The sequence below is a fragment of the Hemitrygon akajei genome, chromosome 4 (genome assembly GCF_048418815.1).
Source record: "Hemitrygon akajei chromosome 4, sHemAka1.3, whole genome shotgun sequence".
NCBI classification, from domain to species: Eukaryota; Metazoa; Chordata; class Chondrichthyes; order Myliobatiformes; family Dasyatidae; genus Hemitrygon; species Hemitrygon akajei.
Genome location: NC_133127.1, coordinates 196,237,203 through 196,256,752, shown reverse-complemented (window position 1 = coordinate 196,256,752; position 19,550 = coordinate 196,237,203). Strand labels below are relative to the sequence as shown.

At 43.5% G+C, this 19,550-nt stretch overlaps 1 protein-coding gene across 1 annotated transcript in view; it reads right to left on the bottom strand.

Annotated features, from left to right (window-relative positions):
* Window positions 1–19,550, bottom strand: part of clpb (ClpB family mitochondrial disaggregase) — a 173,709-nt gene that overhangs the window by 77,546 nt on the left and 76,613 nt on the right. The window contains exon 6 of the mRNA XM_073044342.1: window positions 8,582–8,679. Coding sequence (XP_072900443.1) covers window positions 8,582–8,679 — 98 coding nt within the window. The remainder of the gene's footprint in view (window positions 1–8,581; window positions 8,680–19,550) is intronic.

Here is a 19,550-nt window from a genome sequence, read left to right as displayed (position 1 = left end):
ACCTGATTCTGATTCTAGTGGCCTGAACCAGAAGGAGGGCATAAATGGCTGGTATGAGGGGGCATGATTTTAAGGTGATTGGAAGTAAGTACAGGGCTGATGACAGAAGTAGGTTTTTCCTTATACAGAGAATGGTGGGTGTGTGGAACACATTGCTGGGGGTGGTGGTTGAGGTGGATACATTAGGGACATTTAAGAGACTCTTGTGATAGATGTATGGATGATAGAAAAATGGAAGGTTATGTGGGACTGAAGGGTTAGATTGTTCTTGGAGGAGGTTGAAAGGTCACACATTGTGGGCCAAATGGTCTGCACTGTGCTGTATTCTTCTATGTTTTACAAGCCTTGAGAGAGCTGAGATCAGAAAATCAAGGGGGAATTGGACTGAAAATGATACTTATTTTATATGAAAATTTAAAAGAGAAAAATGAAACATTTACTTCATGATACCTCATTAAATTATTTAAAACATCTTAACTTTACACCCATTTTTTAAAAGTTTCAGAATATAAATTAAAAGCAGCTAAGCTGCCTGTTTAATATTTGAGAATTTTAGCCTGTTTGTATTTGGTGTTGCACATTATGTGAATGATTCAAAGATGCAAATACTCTGATAGTAGGTGAACATGGGACACGGACTCCTTCCCTTATGTCCGTACAGGCAGACATCTGTGAGTCTGAGCTGTTTAAATGATGCATCTTCCGCCAGAAGCACCTGAATGTTTGACTTGGGCTGTTGTGAGCGTCGCTTTCACAGGGGAGCTGTCACACACTTATTGGCCCATCTGAAAGCCTGCAAATGATGGATTCCATCAGTTTATTGAGTATTTGTTTTCCACTGCATTCATTTTTTTTTATATAGGAAATTTCATTTCAGACAATTTATCATCAGTCACTTTCTAAAACATAATAAGAAAAGTGCTGGAGACAGATGACATTTTCTCTTTATGTGTTTGTGACAGAGACACAGACAGACACACTCAGACAGATTTTGCATGTATCTATCGAGTATGAAGTTTGTGTGTGTGAGTCTGTAAGACCATAATACATGGGAGCAGAATTAGGCCATTTTGCCCATCAAGTCTGCTCCACCACTCCATCATGGCTGATTTATTATCTCTCTCAGCCCCATTCTCCTGTCTTCTCCCCATAACCTTCGACGTCCTGACGGATCAAGAACCTATCAACCACTGCTTTACACATATCCAATGACTTGGCCTCCACAGTTGTCTGTCCCTGAGTCTCAGGGTACGAGTAAATGTATCCGCATGCTTGTAAGCTTCCATGTGGGTGTAGTAATCATACAAATCTTCCCAATTCTGTCACATTTAAGGGTTCTACAACCCAGTCTCTCAGTATCATTTTTTTCTTGCATTTGTTTACTTTTGCACATTGATTGTCAGTCTTGTTTCAAGTTCAAAGTAAATTATGTAGATGTCACAATATACAACCATGAGATTAATTTTCTTGTGGGCATTCACAGTAAGAATACAGAAACACAGTAGAATCAATGAAAACTGCGCACAAGACGGATAAACAACCAATATGGAAAGGACAACAAACTGAGCAAATAAAAAAAATTAATAAGATATAAATAACAAGAACATGAGAAAGTGAGTCTACAGGCTGTGGAAACATTTCATTGTTGGTGTAAGTGAAGTTATCCCCTCTGGGTCAGAAACCTGATGGTTATAGGGTAATAACTGTTCCTGAACCTGGTGGTGTGGGAACTGAGACTCCTGTACCACTTCCATAAACTCTATCATATTTCTTAATTTTTTGTAAATGCCTGCAAGAAAATGAAACTCAAGGTAGCATATGGTGACACTTACATGCTTTGATAATAAATTTCCTTGGACTGTCACTCTGGGCTGAACTTCACAAACACTTGTGCTTTTTTTATTTATTCAGAGGCTGTAGTATCAGCTGGACTTAATTCCAGTCATCCTATTACAGGAAGGATGTCAAGGTTTTGGAGAGGGTGCAGAAGAGCCTCACCAGGATGCTGCCTGAATTAGAGAGCATGAACGATAAGAAAAGGCTGGACAAACTTGGGTTGATTTCTCAGAAACAGTTAACCTGATCAACCATTCTCATTAGCCCCACCATTCTCAGAGCCCCACTCTGTCACTGCTTTGCAGCCAAGGCAGCGTAGAGGAAGCAGGGAGTCGGCAGAAGGACATGGACAGATTGGGAGAATGGGCAAAGAAGTGGCAGGTGGAAGATACTGCAGGGTATTGTATGGTCATGCACTTTGGTACAAGAAATAAAGGTGTACACTATTTTCTAAACGGGGAGCAAATTCAGAAATCAGAGGTGCAGGATTCCCTGAAGGCTAATTTGCAGATTAAGTTGGTGGTGAGGAAGGCAAATACAATGTCAGCATTCCTTTTCAGAGGGCTGGAATATAACAGCAACAATGTAATGCTGAGGATTTACGAGGCATTGGTCATAACACACTTACTGTGAGTATTGTGAGCAGTTCTGGGCCCCTTATCAAAGAAAGGGCATGCTGGCATTAGAGATAGTCCAGAGAAGGTTCATGAGAATGACCCTGGGAATGAAAGGGTTAACTTATCAGGTGTGCTTAATGCCTCTCGATCTGTACTCGCTGGAATTCAGGTGAATGGGGGGGATCTAATTGAAACATATCAAATGAAAGGAGATGAGGAGGAATTTCATTAGCTGCGGGGTGCGTGGTGGGGGTGTGAATTAGTCAATTCATTGCCACAGACTGTTTTGGGGGCCAAGTCATTGGGTATATTTAAAGTGGAGGTTGATAGGTTCTTGATTAGTCAAGGCCTTAAAGATTACAGGGAGAATGCAGAAAAATGGGATTGAAAGGGATAGTAAATCAGCCACAATAGGAGGCAGAGCAGACTCAGCAGGCCAAATGGCTTGATTCTGCACTAAACCATTTTTTATAATGCTGGCATTTATGGATTTTATTCCATATCTGCACTCTAACCTCTAACTTCACATTAAATAATACTTTATTCTTTATAAATGTTGAATTATTTTTTGTTATATATTACACCCTGACCAACACACCACAGCAAATTCCCAATCCATGAAAATGTATACAGCGAGTATAGTCAATCCTTGATCCTTAAGCATAAGGGAATGGTGAGATGTTGGAGGAGATATTTTTGAGAAGGGATTCTATAGCAGGTGAAGACATGCCTTTCAGCCCAACTGGTCCACACCAACTAAGATGCCCATGCAAGCCAGTCCCATTTATGAAGTGCTACAGCACAAAAACACGCCCTTCTGCCCATCTAATACATTCCAACTTGATCTGCTTTGCCTGCCTTTGTCTCACATCCTTCTAAATCTTTGCAATCCATATACCAGGAGAGTGAAGAGAGGAACAGTTGGCATTTTCCACAGATACTGCCTAATTTTTTTCAGCATCTTCTTGTTTTTATGTCAGATTTCCAGCGTCTACTGTTCTTTTCTTGAGGTTTTAGGACAGCAAGATGGCAGTTTCACAATCAACAGTACTGTTAGCAGCTTTTTAAAAAATCTATCTGAAATATGGAGAAGGAAAACACCAATCTCAAAACTCTTCTCCTTAGACCATAAGATATAAGACCAGAATTAAGCCATTTGGCTCATGGAGTCTGCTCCACCATTTCATCATGGCTGATCCAATTTTCCTCTCAGCTCCAATCTCCTGCCTTCTCCCCATATCCCTTCATGCCCCTGACCAATCAAGAATCTATCAACCTCTGCCTTAAATATACATAAAGACTTGGCTTTCACAGCTGCACATAGCAAAGAATTCCACAGATTCACCAGCTTGCACCTATACCCCCTCGTGGGGAAGGCTTCAGGAGGAAACCCCCCAAGGAAAAATACAGAGCTGGAGTCCCTTCCTGCAGTCCTATATCAAGTTCAATGTGAAGCTGTCGGTACTAAACTGAATCGGTCTCTGCTGTTCCTCTGGATTCATTAGCTGCTACATGGGTGACAGTTTGCTCTCCATATCACAGAGCCCTGGCTTGCATACCACATAGACAGCTAGGATGCAATATCCATGGCTGACCCCGGCCAATGGAGGGCCTCTATCCTAAATATTACACATTGAGCCAAATTTAAACATTCCTGCTGTCCTGGTTACTAATATAACCATGGACCTGAGCTCAAGCTGCTAGATCGACAGTGTAGGAATTCCCAAAGGTTAATTTGCAGGTTGAGCTGGTGGTAAGGAATGCAAATGCAATGATAGCATTCATTCAAGAGGACTAGAATACAAAAGCAAGAATGTAATGCTGAGGCTTTATATGGCCTTGGTCAGACCGCACTTGGAGTGTTGTGAGCAGTTTTGGGCCCCTTATCTAAGAAAGGACGTGCTGGCGTTGGAGAGAGTCCAGAGGAGGTTCACAAGAATCATCCCAGGAATGAAAGGGTTAATACATGAGGAGCATTTAATGGCTTGGGGCTTGTACTTGATGGAGTTTAGCAGAATGAGGGTTAATCTTACTGAAATCTATCAAATACTGAAAGGCCTGAATAGAGTGGATGTAGAGAAGATTTTTCAAATAGTGGGGGAGTCTAGGACCAGCAGGCACAACTTCAGAATACAAGGACATCCCTTTAGAACAGAAATGAGAATGAATTTCTTTAGCCAGAGGGAGGTGAATCTGTGGAATTCATTGCCTCAGACGGCTGTGGAGGCCAAGTCATTGGGTATATTTAAAGTTGATGGTGATAGCTTCTTGATTAGTAAGGGTATCGAAGGTTACAGGGAGAATTCAGGAAAATGGGGTTGAGAGGGATAATAAATCAGCCATGACGAAATGGTGGAGCAGACTCGATGGGCTGAATGGCTTAATTCTGCTCCTATGTCTTATGATCAATTTTATGTTGTTGAGGGTCTATGTGTACGTGACACTGAGCTGGTTATACTCATCAAAGACAGTATTGACCCTCAGAGTGACAGAAAGAGGCCTGAATCAGTGTCAGGCCTCCCTCTGCACAGCGGGACTGCAGGAGAATACAAAGATAGGGATGGCAGAGGCATTTGAAAGCAAAGACTGATTGAATTGCTTTTACAAAGCTGGCAGTGACCCAAGTCAAGCGTACTCTTGGAGCCTGAGCCAGAATGGGTCACCAAGATGTTTATTGGTCAGGACATCAAGGAGATCTCCCCTCTTCAGTTCTGAAATAATGCCATAAGATAATTTACATTGAGAGGACAAACAGGATCAAAGAGTAACATCTTTAGAATTTAGTGAAAGATTAACATATTTACATGAAGTATTATGGAATTACGGATTATGGAAATTTCCCCCTCCCCTTTCCTCTTCTTCAATTCCCCACTCTGGCTCCACTCTTATCTCTTCTCCTCACCTGCCTATCCTCCCTCTGGTGACTCTCCTCATTTCCTTTCTCCCACAGTCCACTCTCCTCTCCTATCATATTCCTCCTTCTCCAGCCCTTTGCCTTTTCCACCTATCACCTCCCAGCTTCTTACTTCAACCCCCCCCACCCCCTACTTGCCTGGCCTCATTATCACCTTCTAGCTTATACTCGTTCCCCTCATCAATCTTCTTATTCTGGCTTCCTCACCCTTCCTTTCCAGTCCTGATGAAGGGTCTCAGCCCAAAACGTCAACTGTTCATTCTTCTCCATAGATGCTGCCTGACCTGCTGAGTTCCTCCAGCACTGTGTGTGCATGTTGCTCTTGGAGCATTCCGTTCAATTCCCCTCAACCAGCGGGCTCCTGAACCACAGGGTGTGCAGGCAGTCCCCAGGTTACGAATGAGTTCCGTTCCTGAGTCCGTCTTTAAGTCGGATTTGTAAGTAAGTCGGAACAAATACATCCGGTATTATTTAGTGTCAGTTATATACGTTTGTCTTAGTATATAGTATATATTTTACCTTTCTATGCATATAAAATACTGAAGAAACATAAGAAACATATGTATTCCAATAATTAAACCACTGTGTTGCTTAGTAATAATTATAGGTTTCATCGGGGCAGGACCTCCATCATTTTTAGTTTATCCTTTAAAATTGTTCTGATCATTAACCGACTGTAGCCTAACGCTTTTCCATTTCATTTTCAATCTTTTTATTAATTTTCCAAAAGAGAAAAAAAATACAAATCAGAGAAGTTTTAGCAAACACATAATACGCAAGATGTAAAAAAACAAAAAATATACTGTCAAGTCAATTAAATATAATTATATAATATATAATATAATTATTAAATATCATGTTAAGCTGTTGTATATAGTATATAAACAAGAAACCACAACTCCTCTTGACAAATCATAAAGAAAAAAAGATTGGAAATTTTATTAATAAGGAGAAAAAAATCCCCTGCTAAACTAACCTAAAACAAAAAGAAAGAAAGACTGGGCAGTCCATTTGAGGATAAAATTAGAAAAAAAGAAGAAAGAAAACATCCTTCCAGTCATCTCCAAACTAAACGCTTTTCCAATGACCGATAACGTTTCACCTCTTTTCAAACGCTTTATTATTTCCACTTTATTTTCAATAATTATCAACGGAACAGAAACTCTGCAGGCGGCGGGTCCCGAGGTCCGCTGGGTCCTAAGGACCACCGCACTGAATTCCCCAGGTCCTAAAGTCCACTGCACTGAGACAGGTTAAATGGGACAAGTAGGGGCTATGCTGGGTTTGGGTATTTGATCCTCCACAATATTCCGCATGGGAATTTAAACTGGAGGTGGCAGTGTTTTTTATATGAGATTTGAGTTGCAAGCTCGACATCAACCTGGCACGGATGGGAGAGCGCACTCAGGAGCGGTCTGTCACTGAATTGAACTCGGGAACCTCTGTTCTCGAGCCCAGCACTGATCTCACTGCGCCACCAGCCAACCGGAAAAGGGGGGGGGCGGGGTCAGGGTGAATTTTGCTCAGAAAAATTTAAGCCAAATACAAAGTTAAACACTCAACACAGTGTCAATGGCAACGACTTAAAATGGAGAACGGCATTCTCCTTCCTCAGTTCGTAAGTACAAGTTGTTCGTAAGTCGGACATTCGTAACTCAGGGACTACCTGTAATTTTACTCAATTTCACCCACCCCAACACTGATCCCGCAACCTATGGACTCACTTTAAAAGACTCTTCAACTCATGTTCTCGATATTCATTTCTTAAATTATTTTGGCTTTTAAATAATGTTTGTATTTGCACAGTTTGCTGTCAAATGCACATGGGTTGTTTGTCCATCTCGTTGTATCCAGTTTTCATTGATTCTGTTGTGTTTCTTTACATTTTCTGTGAATGCCCACAAGAAAATGAATCTCAGCATTGTATATCATGACATATAAGTACTTCGATAATAAAGTTACTTTCAAAGATTTTAAATTCTGGTCCCCTCGTTATAAGAAGGATGTGGAAGCTTTAGAGAGGGTGCAGAGGAGATTTACCAGGATGCTGCCTGGATTAGAGAGGGTGCAGAGGAGATTTACCAGGATGCTGCCTGGATTAGAGAGGGTGCAGAGGAGATTTACCAGGATGCTGCCTGGATTAGAGAGCACGTCTTATGAGGATAGGTTGAGTGAGCTAGGGATTTTCTCTTTGGATTGAAGGAGGATGAGAGGTGACTTGATGGAGATGTAAAGAAAAGAGGCGTTGATAGAGTGGAAGCCAGAGCCCTTTTCCCAGGGTGGAAATGGCCAAGACGAGGGGGCATAACTTTAAGGTGATTGGAGGAAATACAGTGGGGGGGGGGAATGTCAGAGGCAGGTGTTTTTACACAGAATTGTGGGTGTGTAAAGCACACTGCAGATACATTAGAGACATTTAAGAGTCCTAAACAGGCACATAGATGACATAAAAATTGAGGGCTACATGTGAGGGAAAGGCTAGATTGATCTTCGACCAGGTTAAAAGTTTAGCACAACATCATGAGCAGCTCTAGATTCTCTCAGTTGATTAGCTGGTACAAAGATAGGAAATATTTAAAAGGAGGTGAGCTAAAGGCAGGCAAACAGGACTAGCTTGTATAGGAATCTTAGTCAGCATGGACTAGTTCAGCTGGAGGGCCTGTTTCTGCGTTGTACGACTCTGACTCTGTCACATTCCTTCCCAAAACCGGCCTCTCTAAAAGTGCAACAAAAGATTAGCTGTATTTGTCACATGTACATGGGGGGATCTCATTGAAATCTATCGAATATTGAAAGGACTTGATGGGTCGAATGGCCCAATTCTGCTACGTCTCATGGTCTTATACACACCAAAGCATACAGTGAAATGTGTCATTTTGTGTCAATGACAAAAACATTCCAAGATTGTACTGCAGACAGCCACACTTCCTGCATCAACATAGCATGCCCACAACTTTTTAACTCGTACGTCTTTGGAAAGTGGGAAGAAACCAGAGGAAACCCCTGTTGACAAGGGGAGAGCATTCAAACTCCTTTCCAACAGTGATGGGATTTGAACCCCGATCATTGGCACTGTAAAGTGTTAAGCTAGCCACAATGCTACTTGCCTAGCTACTGGACAGAAGCCTACGTCATTGTCTATAACATGGGAAATAGCGGGTAAACAACATGCCTGCATGGGTCTCAGGATATAGAGCTAAGCTGATATACTTGCCTTCACTTCGGCTTCCTTCAGTAGTTTCTTGACTTCTCCTTCCCGGGCATAATCAACGGGTGTGTGTCCCATGTCGTTCTGCAGCGAGGGGTTGGCGCCTGAGTGAGAGAAAGGTGTCCATTCAATATGGTGGAGACAACTAGGACTCTATAAAAACTTCGACAGAACAACTTGATCTGAGTTCATCAACTCAGCAACACACGGTCTCTGACGTGACAAAGAACACAGAACAATACAGCAAAGTACAGGCCCTACAGCCCACAATGTTGTGCTGACTTTTAACCTGTTCTAAGATCAATCTAACCCTTCCATCCTACATTGTCCTCTATTTTTCTATCATGCATGTGCCTATCCAAGAGTCTCTTAAAAGTCCCTAATTTATCTGCCCCACGCCCCTTCCACTCCGTGTAAAAAATTTACCTCTGACATCCTCCCTATACTTTCCTCCAATCACCTTAAATTATGCCTACTTGCTTTAGTCATTTCTATCCTGGAAAAAAGTCTCTGGCTGTCCACTCTATCTATGCCTCTTATCTCCGTGTACACCTCTATCAAGTCACCTCGCATATCAGCAACGTCATTCCCACAGTCCCCATTTGCAAACTCCCACACCTTCTACACAGTAATATTCCTCTAAACTCACCAACATTTCTCCCAGCACAGACACAACAATACGCCTACCGTTGACTTACTAGCAGCCCAGCTCACCAATACCCTTGATTCACAAAATCCTCACACGTGCACTCACTAAGGAGCCTTTACAGATTGTTTAGGGAATGGGGATGCACTTAATCAGGTAGAAGTATCAGTCAAAGCAGAAATCAAGGGAAATATTGTGAAGTCTGAGTACAATACCGTCTAAAGTGCCGATGTCCAAAACGTAAACACATTGAAGATCAAGACCATCATGTACTGTGCGCGCACGCGCGTTTGTGTGTGTGTTTTAAAAATATAATTATATATATATATATATACATACACACCCAGTCATCACTTAATTAGCTATCTCCTGTACCTAATAAAGTGGCCACTGACTGTATGTTCATGGTCTTCTGCCGCTGTAGCCCATTATCTTCAAGGTTCAACGTGTTGTGGATTCAGAGATGCTCTTCTACACACCACTGTTGTAATTTGTGGTTATTTGAGTCACTGTTGGTTTCCTGTCAGCTTGAACCAGTCTGGCTATTCTCCTCTGACCTCTCTCATTAACAAGGTGTTTTTAGTCCACAGAACTGCCGCTCACTGGATATTTTTTTTATTTCGCGCATCATTCTCTGTAACTCTAGAATCTGTTGTATGGGAAATCCTAGGAGATTAGCAGTTTCTGAGATACTTAAACCATCCTGTCAGGCACCAACAATTATTCCACAGTCAAAGTCACTTAGATCACATTTCTTCCCCATTCTGATGTTCGGTCTGAACAACTGTAGTGTTCTATGACTCCATAACCCCTGTGAACTCACGGTCATTTTATTCAGGATAACCTCTGAGCCACTTCCCATTGTCATACAGGGTTGATGAGATGTGTTTATCAGAATTTAAGAGGAATCTCAGCATTTACCAGGCAGAGAAGGCGATGGATTAAGTGCCAGCAAATGGGATTAGTATAAGTGGGTTTAATGGTTGGTATTAATGAGGGCAGCTAAAGGTCTTGTTTCTTTGCCAAATGACTCTACTATATAGGAATTAGGGAGAGATCCCCTCGGGCACAAAGAGGTGCAGTCGTAGACAGGCAGCTGACTGGGAAGGAGGGGCAATGAGAAGATGAAAATGAGCAGTCATCAATGGGCACAAATTGGAGCGCAGAGATGGAGGAGAGGGGAGCAAATCCATGAACAGGATGCCTCAGTGGAAAAACTCTGCATGCATTCCTATAATCCCTGTCTATATCCCACAAATTCCCTTTCATTCTCCTTCATTTTGGAGCATAAAGTCCTAACTCGTTCACCTTTTCCAGTTACTCATCTCCTCAAGACCCAGCAACATCTTTGTAAATTTTCTCGGTATGCTTTTGTGCTTATTAATATCTTTCCTTGCAGGTAGATGACCAGAACTGCATACAATTCTCCAAACGTGGCCTCATCAATTCCTTACACAGGGTCAACATAATGTAAACCTTTCACAGTCTCATCCTGATATCATATAAATGCTGCATCAAAATGATGCTGGAGTTCAGAAAAAAAGGAGGGGGTTGGGAGGGGAGAGAAATCTCATTGAAACCTGTTGAATATTGAAAGGCCAAACAGAGTGGATGTGAAGAGAATGCTTCCTATGGTGGGGGAGTCTAGGACCAGAGGACACAGCCTCAGAATAGAAGGATGTCCTTTTAGTAAATAGATGAGGAGGAATTTCTTTAGCTATAAGACCATAAGATATAGGAGCAGAATTAGACCATTTGGCCTTTTGAGTCTGCTCCACCATTTCATCATAGCTGGTCCAATTTTCCTCTCGGCTTCAATCTCCTGCCTTCTCCCTGTATCCTTTCATGCCCTAACCAATCAAGAATCTATCAACCTCTGCCTTAAATACACATAAAGACTTTGCCTCCACAGCTGCCTGTGGCAAAGAATCCCACAGATTTGCCACTCTCTGGCTAAAAAATTTCCTCCTCATCTCTGTTCTAAAAGGACACCCCTCTATTTTGAACCTGTGTTCTCTGGTCTTAGACTCTCCCACCATAGGAACCATCCTCTCCTCATCCACTCTATCAAGGCCTTTCTCCGTTTGATAGGCTTCAATGTGGTTACTTGTCATTCTTCTAAATTCTAGTGAATACAGGCCCAGACCCATTAAACGCTTTTCATATGACAAGCCATTCAATGCTGAAGTAATTTTCATGAACTTCCTTTGAACCCTCTCCAGTTTCAGTACATCCTTTCTAAGACAAGGGGTCCAAAGTTGCTCACAATACTCTTTGAAGCCTCGCCTGTGTTTTATAAAGTCTCAACATTACATCCTTGCTTTTATATTCTAGTCCTCTTGAAATGAATCCTAACATCACATTTGCCTTCCTTACCACAGACTCAACCTGCAAATTAACCTTTAGGGAATCCTGCACAAGGACTCCCAAGTCCCTTTGCTCGTCAGTTATTTGTATTTTCTGTCCATTTAGAAAATAGTCAATCCTTTCATTTCTTCTACCAACGTGCATGACCATACACTTCCAGACACTGTATCCCATCTGCCACTTCTTTGCCCATTCTCCTAATCTGTCTTTCTGTAGCTTTTCTATTTTCTCAATACTACCTGCCCCTCCACCTATCGTCATATTGTTTGCAAATTTTGCAACAAAGCCATCAATTCCACCATCCAAATCATTGGCACATAACATAAAAAGAATTGGTCTCAAAGAAGACCCCTGTGGAACACCACTAATCACCGGCAGCCAACCAGAAAAGTCTCCCTTTATCCCCACTCTTTGCCTCCTGCCAATCAGTCTCTGCTTTATCCACGCTAGAGTCTTCCATGTAATACTAGGGGCATGTAGCTTGTTAAGCAGCCTCATGTGTGGCACCTTGTCAAAGGCCTTCTGAAAATCCAAGTGCACAACATCAACTGATTCTCTCATTTATCCTGCTTGTTATTTCTTCAAAGAATTCCAACAAATTTGTCAGGCAAGGCTTTCCCTGGAGGGAACTATGCTGACTATGGTCTATTTTATCATGCGCCTCTAAGTACCCTGAGACCTCATCCTGAATAATCGACTCCAACCCCTGAGGTCAGATTAACTGGACTATAATTCTGCCTCTCCCTTCTTGAAGAGTGTAGTGACATTTGCAATTAAGAAGGTGGTGAATCTGTGGAATTCATTGCTACAGACCAAGTCATTGAGTATATTTAAGGTGGAGGTGGATAGGTTCTTGGTTAGTCAGGGTGTCAAACATTACAGGGAGAAGTCCGGAGAATGGGGTTGAGAGGCATAATAAATAAGCTATGATGGAATGGTGGAACAGACTGAATGGGCTGAGTGGTCTATGGTCTAAAATATAAACTCAGTAGAAGGAGCGATGATCATTATCATACATCCGAGTCTTTGCAGATTACAGCCTGTTTATCTCTGTACTCTGGGAGTTGTGTGCCGTGCCCCTAAGCATGTCTGCTGCAGTGACGATTTACATCCTGCTCTTTGCAATATTGATTGCTGCTGTGCACAACACTCCTAAGGGTGGTATTGGAACTGCTTGCTTGCTCACAATCAATTCTGGAGTTTTATGAGATATATATACATACACACTGGGTTCGCCACCTCTGGCAGTGTTTGTGGGCAGTGCTGGGTGCTTGAGTTTGGCGTGCTGCATACGCTGCTTGCATTGAGATGCTGGAGCCATCGAGCACTACAGAACAGAACCAGGCCCTTCAGATTATCCAGTCTGTGCAGAACTGTTATTCTGCCTACACCCATCGACTCACTCCAGGACCATAGTCCTCCATACCCCTCACATTCATGTACTCATCCAAACTTCTCTTAAGTGCTGCAATTGACCCTGCATCCACCACTTTCTCTGTTAGCTCATTGCACACTCTCACTACCCTCTGGGTGAAGAAGTTTCCCCTCAGGCTCCCTTTAAATATTTCACCTTTATCCTTAACCCATGACTTTGAGTTCTAGTCTCACCCGACCTCGGTGGAAAAAGCCTGTTTGCATTTAGAAAAAAAAACATAGAAAACCTAACCTATTCAACCTAAAGTCCTAACCTATTCAACCTATCCCTGTAACTCAGGTCTTCAAATCCTGGCAATATCCTTGTAAATTTTCTTTGCAATCTGACCAGAACTGCACACAATACTCTAAATTAGGCCTTATACAATTTCAACAAAAAGAGAAGTTGATTCTATCCTGTGTGATTGACCATTAATAATTTCATAATCAATATGGTAGCGTAGTGGTTAGTGTAATACTAATACCGCTTGGGCATCAGAGTTCCGAGTTCAATTCCAGCACCAACTGTAAGAAAGTTTGTACGTTCCTCCCGTGTGTGTGTGTGGGTTTCCTCCAGTAGTCCAAAGACACACCGATTAATAGATTAATTGGTCATTGTAAACTTTCCTGTGATTGGGTTGGGGATAAATAGATGGATTGTTGGGTGGTACAGCTCGGTGGACTGCAAGGACCTGCTCTGTGCTGTATCTCTATATAAATACATAAATAAGTTAACATCAGTAACAGAAGCTGTAAACTATGTCAAGGCTTTGTGGGATTGTGTGCTGTGCGAATTTGATGTGTACTTCCAGATAGACAGTAGACGTGGCACCTTGTCCAGTTAAACTGGGCTAGGGAGGACAGGGGGCTGGAAGTGAACGCTCTGACACAGCGATCTTTATTTAAACAGCCAGAATGATCTCCGTAGTACAATATCCTCAATCAGTTCCCCTTCATCGATAATGGAATTTGCCTAATCATCACAGAATGGCAGAGTAATCACACAATCAATAAAGGGAGAAAAATGAGTCCAATATCGGCCTGGCGCAGCCCTTGAGTTACTGCGGGGACAATCAAACAATCATTATTTAAATTACGCAGCAGCCAGGCCATTGAAGACAAAATCCTCAAAGAGCATCTGCCGAATTCCTGGAACCAGTGGTGGTCTCGGCGAACCGCTGCACCTCGGAACACAGAGCAGTACAGCACAGGAACAGGCCCTTCAGCCCACAATGTTGTACTCAACCAGCTCAATTAGTAATCAGATGGCCAACTAAACTAATCACCTCTGCCTACACAATGTCCAAAGCATTCCATTTCCCTCCCTTTCCTCACGTTCATGAGCCTATCGAAATGTCTCTGGGAAGTCTCTAATGGATCTGCCTCTACTCCCACCCCAAGCAGTGCATTCTGTTAAAAAACATCTCCTTAAAAATTACCTGAACTCACCTTAAATGCATGCCCTCTGGTATTAGACATTTCAACCCTGGGAAAAAGATACTGTCTGTCTACCCTATCTATGCTCCCCCCCTCAGCCTCCGCTGCTCCGTGGAAAACAACACAAGTTAACCCAACCTCTCGTTACAGCATATGCCCTCTGATGGACGAACGGAGAGTAACACAGCAGATACGATGTACATTCCTAACTAGAGTGAACAGCCCAAGACTGTTTCCCAGGGTGGGAATGACCAGTATGAGGGGGTATAATTTTAAGGTGTTTTTTGCATAGAGCATGCTAAGTGAAACACACTGCCCAGGGTGGTGGTAGAGCCAGGTACACAGACCACAGAATAGTACAGCACAGTACAGGCCCTTCGTCCCATAACACACTGCCCAGGGTGGTGGTACAGCCAGGAACACAGACCACAGAATAGTACAGCACAGTACAGGCCCTTCGTCCCATAACACACTGCCCAGGGTGGTGGTACAGCCAGGAACACAGACCACAGAATAGTACAGCACAGTACAGGCCCTTCGTCCCATAACACACTGCCCAGGGTGGTGGTACAGCCAGGAACACAGACCACAGAATAGTACAGCACAGTACAGGCCCTTCGTCCCATAACACACTGCCCAGGGTGGTGGTACAGCCAGGAACACAGACCACAGAATAGTAAAGCACAGTACAGGCCCTTCATCCCATAACACACTGCCCAGGGTGGTGGTACAGCCAGGAACACAGACCACAGAATACTACAGCACAGTACAGGCCCTTCATCCCATGATGTGCTGGCCTGCATGCTCAATCTAACCCTTCCCTCCCACATAACCCTCCATTTTTCATCCAGGTACCCATCTAAGAGTCTCTTTAATGTCTCTAATGTATCTGCTTCCTCCACCACCACCCCAGGCAGCTCATTCCACGCACCCATCACCTCTGACATCCCCCCCCCATACTTCCCTCCAAACACATTTAAATTATGCCCCCTCATATTAGCCATACCAGAGGTTCCCAACCTGTTTTATGCCATGGGCTCACCCCAGCACCCGAGGGGTCCATGGACCACAGGGTGGGAACCCCTGCCTTCGGCACATTTAAGAAACTCTCAGATAGGTTCGTGGATGATGGAAAATAGAGGGTTATGTAGGAGGGAAGCATTATATTGACCTCAGAGTAAGTTAAAAAGTTTGCACAACATCGTGGGCAGAGTGTTCTGTGCAGTAATGATCTGTGTACTTATGTACGATTAAAACTGTCAGGATTAGGAGGCTCATATTAAACAACCAATCAGTGAATGAGTAGGGAGCCCTCCTAGATTAACACAGCTACCCTTGCCCTTCCAGCAAGGGTTCCAAACCTTCTGATGCCATGGACCACTACCGAGGGCTCTGTGGACCGCAGGATGGGAATCCGTGTGTAGCCGGTAGAAGTGGTGGGTGGGCTTTGATGGTGCTGTACAAGGAGTTTTGGTGAGTCAGTTCAATCACAATATTTACCTTGTTGCTCATCTTACTGAGAGTGTGGGCAAACGGCGATGGCTTAAGTGGGAAGCCTGGTCAGTATCGACCGGCTGGGTGGAAGGGCCTTTTTCTATGTTGTACGAGTCTATGACTCTGTGGCACTTAAAATTACGTCATCCCTGTGGGATCTTGCTGTGCACAAGATGGGTACTGCATTTCCCATGAAACAACTGACTTGAAAAAGCCAGCCACTGCAGGATGGGGAAACAGGGAGATTGCCCTTGGTTTATTATTGTCACACGTACTGAGATGCAGTGGAAAGCTTGTCTTGCATACTGTTCATACAGATCAGATCGTTACACAGTTCGACGAGACAGAACAAGAACAATAGGTACCAGAGTGCAGAATAAAGTGTAACAGCAACACAGAAAATGCAGTGCCAGCAGACAATAAGGTGCAAGACAGACTGTGAAGTCAAGAGTCCGTTTTATTGTATCAGGAAACTCTTCAATAGTCCTACAAGCTGGAGAAACCTGTCCTTCAGCCTTGTGGCATGTGCTTTCAGGATTACCTATCTTCTGGTGGTGGAGCAAACTGGTACAACTACATACAACATGTAGACATACAAATCAGCCTTGATGCAATGGCGGAGCAGACTCAATGGGCTAATTGGCCTAATTCTGTTCCAATGTCTTATGAATAGGACAGGTTTGGAGGGATGTGGGTCAAATGGGACCAGCTAATGGAGATAATGTGGTTGACATGAATGAGTTGAGCCGAAGCACCTGTTTCTGTGCTGTATAATTCACCAACTCTGTAGTTGCTAATGAGATGTTGCTCTGCACAGTGCTACCACCCAGGTTCCCTTGCAGCTCAGTGGCCAATTCAAACCCTTTCAGACGCCTGGGAAATGAGAAAAGGTACATCCCATCTGCCCAGCAGTACCTCGCATGACCATTTAAAATGTTTACAAAACAAAACTTCAATTGCACAGCTGAGGAGAGCAGCACTCTGTTCTGAGTTATGTCCCACTGTAAGCTGATTCCACTTCGGCTAATGGGAAATGGACAGACAACAATCAAAGCCATTTAACAAGACAGACTTTCACATATCCCAGACCGCCCATCTGCTCACTAGTTCTAGTTTTACAGAAATATTTACTGAGGAGTGTCTGGTGCTGACCCTTTGAAAGCTCTACACCGTCCCACAACTGTACACTTTCCACACAGTCATGCAAAGTTTTCCAAGTACTTCTGACTTCTGACCAGAGGTGCATAAAATCACGCAGGGCATAAAAAAGGTGAATAAAGATTAAAGATTACAATACTGTGTTCAGCTGGGGTTGCCTCTTTAGAGGAAAGATATGGAGGCTTCAGAGGGAGTGCAGAGGGGATTTACCAGAATGTTGCCTGGATTAGAGAATGTCTTATGAAGACAGGCTGAGCGAGCTAGGGGCTTTCTTTTGGAAGGAAGGAGAATGAGAGGTGATTTTATAAAGGTGATAAGAGGCAAAGACAGAGTGAACCAGCTTGAGACTTCTTCCTAACAGGGAAATGGCTAATACGAGGGGGCATAATTTTAAGTTGATTGGGGGGAAATATAGGAGGGATGTCAGAGGTATGTGGAATGCCCTGTCAGGGGGGTGGTGGTAGAGGCAGATACTTTGGGCACATTTAACATATTCTTAGATAGGCATTGGATGATAGAAAAATGGAGGGCTATGTAGCAGGTTGGCAGAACACGATGGGCTGAAAGGCCTTTACTGTGTTGTAATATTCTACACTCTATTAGCTTCACTTGTCACATGTACATGGAAATATGCACCAACAACCAGACCAGCCCACAGGGGTCGTCACACTTCCGGCACCAACATAGGATGTCCACAACTTACTGACCCTAACCTGGAATGTGGGGGAAATCCGGAGTAGCCCAGGAAACCCATGTGGTCGTGGGCAGAACGTACAAACTTCTTACAGACAGCGGGGGGAAATGAACACCAATCGGTGATCGATGGCGCCGTAAAGCAATGTGCTAACTGCGACGCTCCTACAGTAGTCTCTGGGAGCATTCTTCAAAGGGTGGTACGATTGATCCCTGACTGACTGTCCAATCTGGTAACAGAAGTGGCAGAAAAACAGCAGTATAAAGCAGGATGTCTCTGTTGGCTCAGCTGATATCTCTGACACAATCCTGTGTAAAGGATAAAACTGGGCCAGGTCACCTTCTCCTGTACAGAATGTGATTACAATGAGATAAACATCAGTATTGCAGTTGATAGGTTGGCCACGGGATGATATTCATCAGCTGGCAAAATGGGCAGAGCAGCGGTAAATGGAATTCAATCCTGATGTATTTTGGGAGGACCAGTAAAAGGCAGAACATACATAATGAATGATGAAGGCATAAGGGAACCCATCTAGTCCGTGTCGAACCATTAATCTGCCTAGTCCCATTGACCTGTACCTGGACCATAGCACTCCATACCTCTCTCATCCATGTAATTATCACACTTAAGAGTCATAGAACACTACAACACAGAAACAGAACCTTCAGCCCATCTAGTCCATGCTGATCTGTTATACTGCCTAGCCCCATCGACCTGCACCCAGACCATGGCCCTCCATACCCCCCCATCCATCCATGTACCTATCCAAATATCTCTTAAACATTACAATCATACACATCCACTACTTTCACTGGCAAATCAACACACACTTGCACCATCCTCTGAGCGAAGAAGTTCCCCCTCAGCTCCCTCTTAAATATTTCATCTTCACCCGTGACCTCTAGTTCTAGGAAAAAGCCTGCTTGCATTTACCTTATTTACATCCCTCATAATTGTGCATACCTCCATCAAACCTCCCCTACTCTCCTATGCCCTTCCAGGGAATAAAATCCTGACCCATTCATTCTTACCCTATAACTCACACCCTCAAGTCCTGGCAACTGCTTTGTAAATATTTTCTGAACTCCGTCAATCTTATTTACATCTTTCCTATAGGTAGATCGTGGCACATTCAAACGCAGCGGCCTCTCAGAGGCCAACAAAAGATGCACTTTTCGTTTTAAAAAGTGTTTTTTTATGATCGTAAGACTATACTGGACTTCAAGAACAATGGGTACAGCAGGTCTACTGCATCAGTGATCCGCTCGTTGTTTGCAGCAGCTGGTGGGGGTGTCGAAGGAGCCGGCAGACGAGTCGGAGAAGGAAGATGAGAGGCATTGATCGTGGATAGTCAGAGGCTTTTTCCCAGGGCTGAAATGGTTGCCACAAGAGGACACAGGGTTTAAGGTGCTGTGGAGTAGGTACACAGGGGATGCTAGGGCTAAGTTTTTTTACTCAGAGAGTGGTGAGTGGGCGGAATGGGCTGCCAGCAACGGTGGTGGAGGCGGATATGATAGGGTCTTTTAAGAGACTTTTAGATAGGTACATGGAGCTTAGAAAAATAGAGGGCTATGGGTAAGCCTAGTTATTTCCAAGATAGGGACCTGTTCGGCACAACTTTGTGGGCTGAAGGGCCAGTATTGTGCTGTAGAATTTCTATGTTGCTAAAAAAAAAAGAGTGGCACTGGTGCTCAGGTTGGAGAGGGAGAAGCCAGCAAAGAGCCGAGTGAAGGAGTAACTAGCGGACGGCCAGGAGAAGGAGA